This window comes from Netta rufina (assembly GCF_964035555.1).
Source record: "Netta rufina genome assembly, chromosome: 7".
Classification (NCBI taxonomy): domain Eukaryota; kingdom Metazoa; phylum Chordata; class Aves; order Anseriformes; family Anatidae; genus Netta; species Netta rufina.
In genome coordinates this window covers 29,036,635-29,049,753 of record NC_140130.1, presented here as the reverse complement: position 1 = coordinate 29,049,753, position 13,119 = coordinate 29,036,635, and the positions used below count along the sequence as shown (strand labels likewise).

The window sequence follows — 13,119 nt, the reverse complement described above, 5'->3', positions numbered from 1 at the left end:
ATCTTGGCTGATGTGTCAGGCCGCGGCCATGGGGGAGCTGCCGCCCTGCCCGCCGGCCCCGCACGGTGAGGCGGCCGGGAGCGGGGAAGGGGGAAAAGGGGAAAGGGGCGGGTGGGTGTCCGCTCGCTGCCGGCCCTTTTAGCCCTAAGGGAGCCCGAGGGGGCCGGGGCTGGGCTCGGGGGGGTGTCCCCGTGGTGGTGGGGCTCGGTGCGAGGCGACCCTAAAGCGGGGTGTGGGAGCGCCCCGTTGAGGTCTCCATGCCGTGAGGCGGCTCGTTCCCGTGTCTGGGGGTGCTGGGGGGCTCGCTACGCCCCTAAATAATCCCCTGACAAAAAATAGCGTTGTGGTGGATCAGTGCGAAGGTTGTTTTCCAGCATTAGGGTGTCCTCGTTCCTGCGGGGGGGTGGTTGAAGCCCCTGCTGGGTGGGTGAGCAGGGAGCTGCTATGGGTTGGGTTTTGGGGTGTGGGTGTGGGTTTGAGGCTCCTGGCCTGCCAAATCGGCTGCCCAGGTGGGTCTGGTGTGAGGGTGCTTCCAGCCAGACCGTGCACGCCGCGGGAGGGTCTCCTGTGGGGCTGAAAGCTGCGTGTAGGGTTAGGGGTAGGGTCCTCCAGCTTTGTTGTTGGCTTGGTTTATGGTGTAAACTTTCCAGAAGTTAAAATGTGACAGGCAGAATGTGCTAAAAAAGCCACATGTGACCGGCGTCCTGCTGTGTTTTGCTGTACAAGGAAATTGTCGAAACAGCATGGAAAACAGCTGCTCTTTCATATTGAGAAGGAAATGCAATCAGCGACTGCAATGAATGCTTGCGGTGCCATTGGCTTTAGGAGGGGGTGGCTGAGCTCTAAAAGCAGGAGAAATTAAAATTCTGAAGAGGCATCAGGAGAGAAGGCAGTCCCCTTGAAACGTCATCCAGTTTAGAGGGGGGTGAAATGTAAACTTGATCCTTATTGCCTCTGAGCCCTTCTCGTCTTTTTCTGGAATTCTTTAATCGTCCTTTCTTGCCTTGGCTTTAAAACAATATTCGCTGTTGTTTTAAAAGACTTACTTGATTTGGTATGGTTGACAGATGTTTATTAGGATTGCAAAGTTCAGTATTTCAAAGTGTTGAGAAGAGGACTGAGGAACCAAACAGAGAGAATGGTTTCTGTGGTCCTAATTAATAGGTATGTTGCTTATCGTTTCCCTAGGCTAATATTGAATTTCCTGAAGCTGGCTTTTTAAAGAGGTATGGAGAAAAGCAAGTTCTTTTCTGGCTAGGCTCTGTTGTTATTAGGTAAAAGGCAGTGTGTTAAATCAGTAGTCCTTATGGATAGCTTACCTTCAGACTATAGACTGAGACCCTGCTGCCTCCAGCTGAAACAAAAATCTCATCAGAAACAAAACAGTCTCAGAAGAGTAGAGGTGTAGAAGAAAATGATCCTGTCTTCAAGAAGCACACGGAACACTGATGTTTTTAATGTGCAAATGTTACATAATACCTCTTATTAATTAACAGAAGTCCGTCTTCTTTAGAGCTCTCAGTTGACTCATTCAGGTCTGCAAAAGATCAACTTTTTTTTTCCCTGTTTGTTTTTTTGCCCTCAGGGGTTCTGGAGAAGCTCTGTAGGAGGATCAGGTTAGAGAACAGCAGTGCCTCACCGTCCTCGTGAATGGGGTTCTTCAGTATACAGAGGTCAGGCAGACAGAAACGCCTTGGTTGGAGTTTCACAACCCTGGTGTATGTTCTGGAAAGAATATTTGAAAACAGCCTTTGATTGCCAATATGCTGGTATCTTCGATGCCAAATAAGCCAAGACCAGTAGCTTACTAATTTGATTGCATGACACTACAGCTTTGTAAGAAGGGCTGCCCGTGCTCTAATTTTTATCGTATGGATGAAACTTCTAACTGGTTAACGATGGAGACCTGTCATAGAATATATGCTTTGTCCAGGCTGTGATCTCAGTCATCAGTGGGATTTCTTCTCCTCCCTTAAAGCATTCTGCTCTGCACAGGTGAGAAAGTGAATGCAAATGAGGCGGTAGTGGTGACTAAACTGGCTGCTATTCGCCTTTTTGAGCAGAATTGAACACACGATGCTAAAATCCTGAATGGCTATGCTGGTGCTGTTGATGGTATTGCAGCAGTTGCTGAGCAGTGTAGGTGAGACCAGCTTTCCTTACTTAGAAGAGTAGGAGTTGTGTGCTGAAGAGGCTTGCCCACAGATGATTGTGGGTCTGTGCATAATCCCGTATGTCTCACTTGAAGCTCAAGGTAAAAGGGACGCTTTGCTCCTATGTGGTTTTCCCTGAGACACAGGCTTCTGACCTTGGGCCTAGAATGACAAAAAAAAGCAATACTCTGAGTACCTGATGCCTTGTGTTATGGGGAACAAGTCCAGTCCTACTTGTTAAACCTTAACTGATAAACTTTATTTTGGAGTTGTGCCGTTACTTGGCTCTGTGTGCGGAGTTAATGTGATCGTGATACTAACTGCTTGCAAGACACGGGTAGGAAACCTGGTGATGCCGTGAAGGAATTCATACGGTGTTGCTCAACTGTTTGACTTGTGACATAAGCAAAGAAAAAGCAACGTTAAAGTATGAGTAAGCCTCGTCTTCTACAGCACTTGACTCACGTTGAAGAAATTGATAGCGATGATGAGCTTTGCACCTTAGCGCTGCTCTGGGGCTATGCAATCAGTGCGTGTGTATAAAGTAAGATTAAAAAAAAGAGAAAAGCAAGCTAAAGTATTAAACCGAGACAAGCAAGGAAATCTAGAGAGGATCTGTGTATGTGCACGCTTCCACGCCCTGCTCTCCCAGCACTTGCATCAATGCAGGTCTTTGTGTGAGCTGAATCGGGAACTGTGTCGAGTTATGGCTGGGCTGGAGAGCTCGGCGTCCCAGCACGCAGCCAGCTTTACCTCTTGTGCGTGTCCTGTCTGCGCTGGTACCCCTGTAAGCCCTTTGTTTCGGCTAGCGTAGAGCTATATCCAGTCCTTGGTCTAGGGTGAAAATGAATTAATGTTGGGAGAGCTGGTGTAGGTGGTGCTCGGGTGGTTTTCTTCTGCTTCCTACATCTGCCATCTACATACAAGGCCATCATTGTACGAGGCCTCTTGGCCTTCCTCTCTGTTCTGTATGGCATGCAGGCAGTAGTTAGGAACTGAATCTCCTCTGAAGCTGTTCTTGGCTGGAATCTTTGATCTGCCCCTCTACATAACAGCGATACGGTAGAGATACTTCTCATGTCTGGTTTTGTAAACCAGAATTTATTTCAGTGAATCATCTTTTCCTTAGAATTTCCAGTTGAAAACATAATTATCTCTTGGAGTTGAATTTCCCTCTTTTGCAGTGTTACCTGGAGACGCACTGTTTAGACTGGGAAAATGATTGTAGATGGAGTTGTTGTGAAAGATGCTGTGCCCAGTACAGGTACGCTGGCTGCTAACTGGAAACAACAGGGAAGTTGGCTTTGCTAATCAGTGTGATGAGCAGTAGACAATAGCTGAAGATATTTGCTTTTGGGAAATAATTAAAACAAACAAAAAACCTCATACGTGACTTGGACAAAGATAGGTTTGGTCTGTTCAGATTAGTCTAGGTGAAAGTATTACTAGGATTACACTGCAGCTGTCTGCTAACACAAGCTGTAAAATTTTTCTTCCGTTTTATTTTTAGTCATACTGTCACATAAAACTTTTAACGAGAGTTCTTGTGATGACAGGTTGGCACTCAATTAGTGCTGACTAATTATCCAAATTAAATGATTGTTGTCTAGTAAAGATGTGAAAAGTTCTTGAAGAGCTGCATTGGAGCTTTTAAAATGAGCAGCGCTACTATATGAAGGGAAAAAATTGTCTTGCCCCAGCATCAGTTATTTCCTTAGCAGTCTGCTTGGAGATTCATTCTGTGTATGAGAGCACACGAGCTGTCCTACGGCTTCATTTCTTAACCAAGTGTAATAGATTGGAAATTAAACCAAAACTAAAAAGAAATAGCAATTTCTGGGATTCTGAGAGTTGTCTGGTTGCTCATGGTGACTTTAATGTCTTTGTTTTAGGGTTATCTGGTTAAAGGAAGTAGCACTTATTATTCTGTTGGGATACAGTAATAGGGAGGTGTCCCTGCCCACGGCAAAAGATTTTCTGTGGGTATTACTTTGGGATGGTGCCGTCTTGAAAAACAAACTAAATAATAACAGCAGCTATTCTGTAAGCTCTTGGTCCAGTGCAGAGTTTAAGGACGGATCATGAAGCAAGGATCTCTAATCCCAGGGCAGAGAGCTGCTCTGGAAGAGTTCGAAGGGGCCTGTCCTGTAGGTAGGGGTTTTCTCTCCACATCCTGTGTGGAGGTGAGCAGTGTTTCTGTATCTAGATACAGCGCAGGCTGCAGTTTCAGCGTGACTGTATGAATCCCTCTGGAATGTGGGCTGCTGGTGGTGGTGTCACCGGGTGTTTCTGCTCTCTGTTTGCCTGGTCATGGTGCTGAGGACCCCGCTGCCTGGTGGTGTCATCTGCTGATGAGCCACAGAGTGCTTCATCTTTTCTTTCCTTGTCCCACGCCTACTCCGAAACGCATCGTGCCGCTACTGCAGCTTTAGTCATTGGACTTCAGTCCACTGCTTGCAGGAAATTTGAGTGCTCTCTGTGACAGATAAGTGAGAGGGAAGAGGATGGCTTTGTAGGTTACATTGTACTTTAAAAATAAGCTTGTCTCGGATACTATAAAGCCTATCTGGATGCTTTTCACATTTCCAGAGGTGAAGAGCACGTGTGGTGGTAGCTGCTGATCTGAGAGCTGTGGTTGCCTGGGTTTGTGGATTGTATCCCTGCCTCCTTGGTGGAAAGGAGTTGCTGCTCTCTTTGCCAGAGGTGTGCCTCCAAGGTCTCATAATACAGCTATGAGGGGAGAACATCTATGCAAAGCTATTGCAAACCCCTCATTGTTGGAAGGAACAAACGTAATTGGCTGCAACTGATCTCTACGTTGTTTAACACACGGCTGAATATGTCTGGTGTTCGGTGAGCTGCATTTATGGTGTTAACTTCTTGCTAACAGGACGGTTACTTCTCTTTCACTCTGAGGCATGTATCTCAATGCTCTTCACTGCTTCTCAAAATCCCCTCTGGTTTGAGCAAGTCTTTGTTATTATGTACACACTCCTGAAGCGTTACTTCCTTTCTTCCCTTCCTTGTCCTGCTTCTCTACTGTATAGATAAGCTCTGCAGCTTAAATACATTCTTTTTCTATTACAGCAGCAATTTTTGTCTCCTGGGACTGCCCTGAACAGCCAGCCCATGTCCTGGCAGTGCCACGCTTCTGTCACTTCACTCTGTCTCTGGTAAAAGCCCAAATGTGATAGTTACTGGGTGACAAGATGCACATTTTCTTTTTTTTCCCGTATTGCCAGTGATTTTTTCTCAACAGTCCAGCTTCAGGAAATGCTTCCCGTACTTCTGTCATCTAATGAGTCGTCAGATGTGTTTTGAAATTGCCTGAAGCCTCTTTGTTCTTCTCCGCTGTTTACAGCGTACGTGAGGCATGGTTCAAACTCCCTGCTTCGTGAAATTGAATGCTGGCATTAACGGTGCATCTGCTTAGGAAGTCTTTGTAGTCCAGGGTCTAAAAGGATCGTGTTTGTGTTCCATAAGATTGAAAAGGCAGGCGGTTTGAAATGGCATGATATTGAATTAAAATGCACCAGATTCTGAAGGCATGCCTGTAATAACAGGGGAGGGGAGGGTTTTGTGGTCCTGCTGAGAGCTGTGCAGGCAGTGGGAAGCACACAGGGAATTGCTTGCATCATGAATTAACTTCTGGTGGCTGGAAAGTAGTGGTGTTGGAACGGGGCTGAAGATTCCTGAGTGGGTAACCGGATGGACAGCTAAATGTGTCAAGAGCATCTTAAAAAGTAGGGTGTACGGTCTTTTCAGCAGTTTTTTTGAAAAGGGAGGATCGAGTGTTGGAGAACCTGCTTTCCTTGTGCTCAGTGACTGGCCTCTGAAGTGAGAATTTATTGTTAAAGCACGTATGGGAATGAAGGACTGCTGCTGGTTTTCCTCCCTCTGCCTTCCCACCTGTATTGCTGCATCTTCTTGCGCTTTTGAATTGGCAATAGGCAGAAAGGCGAAAGAAAAGCAGAGAGCAGGAGGGAGAAAAGCTGCAAGTTTGAGATGAACGTGATAGGTCTTAGCTCTCTGCGCATACAGAAAAATTCCTAAATCTTCAGAGTTCTTCTAGTGAAGGTGAACAGAGGAGTTAGACTGGTGGTTCAGTGTAGCTATTGTTTGAAATACTTTTATTTGTACTCTGTTTTCTCGAGCTCTGCTTATAGAAGCAGTCCCTTGCTGGCTTGTGTTCTGACACCTGTGCGTTCATCATCATCTTGCAGTATATTTGGAAGCGTGATCCTTAAACAACAGTAATTACATTTATTTTTGTTACTGCATATGAAAATTAATTCTCAACCTAACTTTTTGGAATGTATATCAGTATGAAAATCAGAATTTGAGTTGGAAGATGTATTAAAAGAGGTGACATCTTCTAACTGCTCATTGGCTTCTTATTGCCGCAGGTGATTGCTATGGCTGTAGATCAGGAACTAAATATTAATGGCTGATTACCTGCTTCCTTAAACAGTTATTTAATGTGGACTAGTAAATCTTGGATTAATAAACAGTCAAAGTACTGTTCAGAGATGATACTGCTGGCTTTTCTGGGAATTCCTTTTTCAGTTCCCTGTAAAAATAACATAATAAACAGGTACTGTGCTACCCTAATATATCATCACAGCAAGGGTATAGTACCATAATTAGACCTTTTTATTCCAGAAATCCAGCTAACATGCTGCAGTGTGGTGTTTACTCGTCTTGCGAGAACGAGAGCAAATCTTGCGTGATAAAGAGTTGCTCGACTCGTCCACTCAGCAGCTGGATCTCATAGGACAAGTTAAGACCTTGATCTTACTGGCTGGTACTTTACAGATCAGGTCTGTACTGTTAGGGTAGCTAAATATTAAACATTATTTGACTTAATTTTTAAGTCACTTTAAACCTTGAGATAGGCAACTAGCAGACAGTAGAACATAAAGGGATGTAATCCAAATAAATTCCAGCAACCTGTAAGTTTTTTCCTTTGTAAGTTTTACCATTACAAGCCTTAATTCTGCAAGTGTTTCCTTGTGCTCTCACCTCTTATCTACAGATAGCTGCCGAGGCCAGGGCTTAACAACGTGTTAGAGTGCCTGCTGCTGAAGGTAGCTACAAGGAATATTTTTTTCTTTTTCTTTTGGTATTTTACAGGATCGTGTAGCAAGGCTTTTGATGTTCCTCCTGGATCAATACCTGTCTTGTATCAGTGCTTAGCCGAAGAGCTCGAGTGACTGTCACCTCTGTTCGTGTTTCTGCCGTTTGATTAGCAGTTTAGAGAGGATGCTTCTGTTCTGGTCCAAACACAGTGAGTGAAGAAACACTGCTGGTTTCCTGAGTCTTTGCTTTCTTTCATGTATGTGTCTGAGAGACACTCCCATAGAAAGTTGTGCTGGCCATTTGCTGTACCTGCAGGCCCCCAAAATCTTCCAGAGTTTGATTCCCATCAGCTTTGCTGCAGCAATTTGGCAGACAAGCACGTTTAAGTTACAGCAGTAGGAGAAAAGGCTGCAAACTGGCCCTGCCACAGCAGCAGAAGTCTTACGGCCTGGCTGCAGGAAGCCCTCCCTGCACTATGCCAGTGCCCAGCAGGCTCCTGAGGTACCTGGGGGTGCGAGGCAGGCACGCTGGGGCCGAGCTCCCTTCCCTGTGCTCACCTGACAGTTCCTACCCAGGAAGGTGCAGGCCTGCCCTGGTGGTTGGGCTGGGGCATAAGGAAGTGGTACCGCAACTTAATTATTTCCCTGACCTTTGGAAGAGTCGTTTAGGGTAGGTAGGGTGATAGAAGGTGTAGATGGAACCTGGAAAAAGATTGAGAAAATCCTGGAAAAACCTGAGAGCTGCTGTCAAGTATGTGTCAGGTGTATTTGGGACCTGCTGTATTCGTATGCTTGATGTGAAACAAGGGAATATTATCATATTTTGTTTCAGCTGGCTGGGGTCAGGCTGGCAGTGTCAATCTTTTTAAGCTACTTTCACACACACAGTTCTGCTTACCAAGCAGGAGCCTTTTCTTTGCTGTTGTTACTGCAGTTTTCTGTCTGTGGCCTTACAAATGAGGTATCTGCTCTATTTACTTGCCTGGGGTGGACGTGACAAACTTTGGATATGCAAGAGACACGTTTGAATATTAAGGTGAATTTGCATTGACAGCTACTCCACCTGATTTCTGTGGCTGGATATTTCTGAAGATAAAATTCTGATCCTAGGATAAGATTTTATTTCTATTTTAAAACTAGTATGGTGCAGTGGCAGCAGGAGGAAAGAAAACATCTGTTCAGGGCAGGAACAGGTTGGGATCGATTTGGGCAGAGAGATGTAGAATCCAGGATATTGGAATCGGGCTGGGAACATTCTTAATGTAGGAAATTACATTCTGGGCACCACTGAGATGTAGAGCAAGTCTGCAGGGAACACTGAATCCTCAGAATTTACTCTTCAAGCTTTAACAGATTTGTACAGACACTTCAAACTCCCTATGTGCCTCCAATATTAATTCAGTCTTATTTACAGAAGGAAGTAACGCAGCAACGTGAAAAATCAGTGTTCTTCCCAAAGAACAGCCTAACAGACCTTTATTTTTCACTTGTTGCTCTTGCGTGAGGAAAAATACCATCCACTTTGCTGACTGGCCTTGAGGTTTAGGTGTGGTGACCAATGTGGAAGCTCCCAGATCTGCTTTTACCACTTGTTCTCCTGTGGGAGTTAACTGCAGCCTCTGGGCTGCGATGGGCAGCTCTGAGGCAGCAATACATCAAACAGCTTCACATCTTGGGGGGGGTTATAACACTTTCTAAAGTACTTTAGAAAAGGCTTAAATTGAGCCAAAATTTCCCTCTGATCATTCCAGAGAAAGTCTCAGCAAGGACTTAAGCTGCAGGAACTGCTATGGAAAAAGTTGCACCTCAGCTTTATCCTAACAGCCTTTTTTTTCTTTTTTTTTTTTTTTTTTTAACAGGCGTCTGCTGAGCGTGTGGATTGTAAGCTGCCCGCGACAAGATACTAGGAGGTGAATTCCTGCCTTCCCTCTGAACAGCAGCATTGTTTGCAGATCTGACGGTTATTGACTGTGTTAAATGCACCAGTCTCAATCATTATTTTTAACAGCTTTTTAATTAAGTAGAAGCTGGCGTTCTGCTACTGTCGAGCTCAATGCTTTTTTTTTGCAGCTGTATTCATTTTCTTTGCTTGCCAATTTAGATCTTAAGTAGGGGTTGTTCCATTTATTTTTTTAGACTAACATAAGAACATCTTGAACTTTGATTACTAGCAGTTATCAAAATGTAGATAGCTACCAAAAGAGCAGTTGTTTTGGCTGGACAAACTAAGCGGATGGATTCATTGGCTCTGGTATTGACCTAAACATAAATATTTGAAGCCAAGGGGGGTCAGGAATTTTATTCATGTCAGAGAAGATTTGCTTGTAAACTGGGAATCCTTGTTAAAGTTTCACAGTGTATGTTGTGTAACAAGTCTGCCATTCACCACCTCTTTCTCATTTGTAGCTTTAGTTACCGTTTGTCTTCTGGTTCCTATTGACTTGTACTGTTTTAGAGACTGTGGTGTTTAGTTTTTTGTTTTGAAACCAAAAAGGAAAAGAGGTCTGTTTGTTACTTAAAGAGATAGAATTGTCATTGGCTGATTTGTTACTGTTGCCATAGCATGTTCTCTTTCATACACAGCCTTAGGTTTAGTTTCCCTTTCTATTTTCCTCTAGAGATTACCTGGCAGTGTTTTCAGGTGGGTCTTTTTTGATAGTATTTTCTGATAGAAACAGCTGAGCTGAGGCGACCTTTTTTTTTCCTTCTCTGTTGTTTTTTTTTAATACCTATTGGTGCGTAGTGGTAGCAATTAGTCACAGACATAATGGGATTCGTGTATCCCTCTGTTTTAACAGGGTAAGCCATGGGACTAAGTGTTGGTTAATAAGGCAGGGACTTTGGAGGAGTTGAGCCAAGTGGCACAGAGGGCTTCCTCTCAGTCTGAGTTCAAGTGCGTAGTCTGGAACGTGTAGCTGAACAACTCCAATTGTGTGAAATGGGTGAGAAAAAGCTAAACAAATGAGAAGGCTGAATGAAATGAGAAGTATGAAAACATGCCTGATATTGCAAGATGGCAGAGTTACTGCTTCCTTCGAGATAATTGTTGGAAAAGCAAAGCTGAATTCCTAAATGAAAAAATTGACTTCTGTTTATAAATAGTCTAATTTATCCAGTATGGGCGGCAGGGTTACATCCAAAAGTTATGACTGCTGTAATGAATTTCCCCTAATGGACAGGGTATGATAAGAGCTTCTTGTGCTCGATAAAAATGCCAGCAGGCTTTGCAGACACCTGACCATCTGGGAGTCCTGAAAAAGAAAATCCAACTTCATATCCAGGCTGTTCCATAAATGTTCTAGCTATTTGGATCACAGTACGGTGTCCTTCTAGAAGAACACTTTCTGCATAGCTTTTCAACTCCTCAAATGTTTGCTCTGCAAGCTACTTTGGGAGAGCAAATCTGCCTCAGACCATCTGTGCTCATCCAGCAAGAGATTTCTGCTGCTTGCTAGCAGATGGGAGAAGAGAATCTCACCCTCAGCACCCTTTTCTTTTGGGTTGCTGGGTACGGATACGTTTTGTTGTATGGGTAATGGGTGAGGACGTGACAGTAAGGAAGTATTTTCTCCCTGGCTGGGTGAGGGAGTTGCCCTGTGTTATAAAAAGGAGTGAGTGAAGGCACATTGTTACTTTCAAATCGTGTGTGGGACAATGAAAGCTAAAAAGCACATGATTCTTAGGTGTTTTTGTTATATCTGAAATGTTTTTCAGAGGTGATTACTTGAACTTTTTCTGGTTTAAAATCAGAATTTTTAATCCAAAAAAAAATCTCTTTTTTTGATTGCGTTGGCATTTACTGTCCCACTCCTTCGTGTTTGCTTTCCTTGATTTATCACCCTCCTTCAGAAAAACTCGGAGAATTGATGTAAAAGGCTGGAAAAACAACAAACTCTGCATAGCTTCTGTATCTAGATATTTTTGCCCTTTGAATTTTACTTTCCAGTAGGCTTTCTTTCCTCTTTCTTTATCTTTAATTTTGATTTTGAATATAATACGTTGTCTAATATGAATTCTTTTACCTTTCTGAAGGAAAATGATGGAGGAATATGTCCCAGAAACGCAAGGCACTCCGGAGCCAGTCAATCTGTCGGGCAATGCCTCTTCCACGTGCCCAGAAAACAGGAGGACAGATGAAACACCTGGAGCAAAGGACTGCTCGAGTGGTGCTTGTGCTGGAGCTGGCGTCCTGGACATGGAATCGAGGTTGTTGCCCTCAGCCCAGGATCCATCAGCCACTGACCTGAGCAGCGGTGGGGACCTGGCAGAAAGACGGGAGCAGCAGCCAGCGCTTGACGACAGCGGAGGGGTGGACTGCGCTGCCAGTACCTGCTCTGAAAGTAAGGTCGAGGGCTCCACGAAGCCAGGGCGTTTATCTAGCGAAGAATTTGAACAAGATCCAAAAACTAATCAGGCCGAACAATCATTAATGGAAATACTGAAGGAGCTAAGGGAGGAATCTGACTTTGTGAAAAAATCCAGTGATAAAATCTACTCGGAAAGCCCTTACGACACAGACTGCACAAAGAAGCTTATTTCCACGATGCATCAGACTTCCTCACAGGACGATTTGCTGAAGGAAATAGAGTCTGAACTCCTATCTACAGATTTTTCCAAAGAACACAAATGTCCAAACGGTGTGAGGAAAGGTGAACATGCCTTGGCTGTGTTTGAAAAATGCGTGCAAGATAAATACCTGGAGCAGGAGCAAACTATAAAAAAGTGAGTATTTTAGTATTCTCATTACGGCTATGGAGGTGTGTACTGAAAAGTTTCAGATGTGTATTACGTGAACACAACATTGTGGTATGAAACAAATAATGTCTTGTGAGTTGTTTTAAGGACAGATGAAGAACTTCCTTAAAAAAAAAAAAGGTCAGTAAATGAGGAATTATTATTACGTGTGGAATGCACTTTTAAATAAAAATGTGTGCTCAGATCTCTGAATTCTTGTGGGATTTGGCAGGAACTGAATGGCCAACTGTTCAGTCGAATAGCTTGCCAGTACCTAGAATTACTTATATCACCATCGCTTTTACAGTATTTAAAAATAGACCAAGATTCATTCTGTCCCTGTATGTCTTTGAAGAAATGAACCATTGTAATTACAAACTCTCACTAGTTGTGTTTGATTTGAGTTTGAAGTTGCTTCTTTTTCGTGCAATATCATAATTCAGTCTTTTCTCATAATCCAGAAAGTTCTAGTTGGTTGAGAGCTGTTCTTTGTGTTTGAAATGGTACAGGAGGGCTTTTGAAATGCTTAAACTTTGCTGTATTCAGCTGGGCTTAGTAGTTCTACCATCTTCTACATGAAGCATGCTTGTCAAAAGCCAGTTCATTGATTGATTTTTATTTTTTTTTTTGATTCTCCACTTGGCCTTTACTGTTCTGTTACCTCTTCAAAAAGGTTTTTTATTAACTAAACATGGTTTGTAACTTTAATTTTATTCCTGCTTGCAGAGATGGAAACGAGTGCCCTGTTCTTCAGGACATCACAGGGAGGGAGAAACTCCCAAAAAGTAGAGTAGGGAAAGCATTCTGTTGCACCTCAGTAGGTAACCTCTGACAAAATATAAACGTGAGGAAAGTGAGCTGATGACAGGAAGGCTTGGGTATGTGTGATTAGGCGTTTAGTAATGGTGGAGGAGGAATGAGAATCTGAAGGGAGCGGTGTGTAGATGGTTCTAACTCCAGAAAGTGGTAAGTGAACAAGTCAGTTGGGTTTTACATGTTTGTTTACAGTAAATTCAAAGGCAGATCAGTATTTTCAGCAGTGGACCAATTACTTAGAGACAAATGTGCGTGTAGATATATGTGTTTATTACATATACACGCAGATTTGTTTTTATATAAACATACCTTCAGTCTCTTTCTTTGCCAGCTGCACC

The 13,119-nt window shown here is 43.6% G+C and overlaps 1 protein-coding gene across 3 annotated transcripts in view; it reads left to right on the top strand.

Moving 5' to 3' along the window:
- The window catches only part of CCDC186 (coiled-coil domain containing 186), a 32,752-nt gene continuing 19,633 nt past the window's right edge, over nucleotides 1–13,119 (top strand). For 2 of the 3 annotated variants that reach the window (XR_014618628.1, XM_084290511.1), the window contains exons 1-4: nucleotides 1–65; nucleotides 7,287–7,440; nucleotides 9,091–9,141; nucleotides 11,264–11,953. Coding sequence is in view for 2 of the 3 variants with exons in the window: in XM_084290511.1 (XP_084146637.1) it covers nucleotides 11,268–11,953 (686 nt within the window). In the remaining variant the exon portion in view is untranslated. The remainder of the gene's footprint in view (nucleotides 66–7,286; nucleotides 7,441–9,090; nucleotides 9,142–11,263; nucleotides 11,954–13,119) is intronic. The other variant, XM_084290512.1, reaches the window with a different exon arrangement.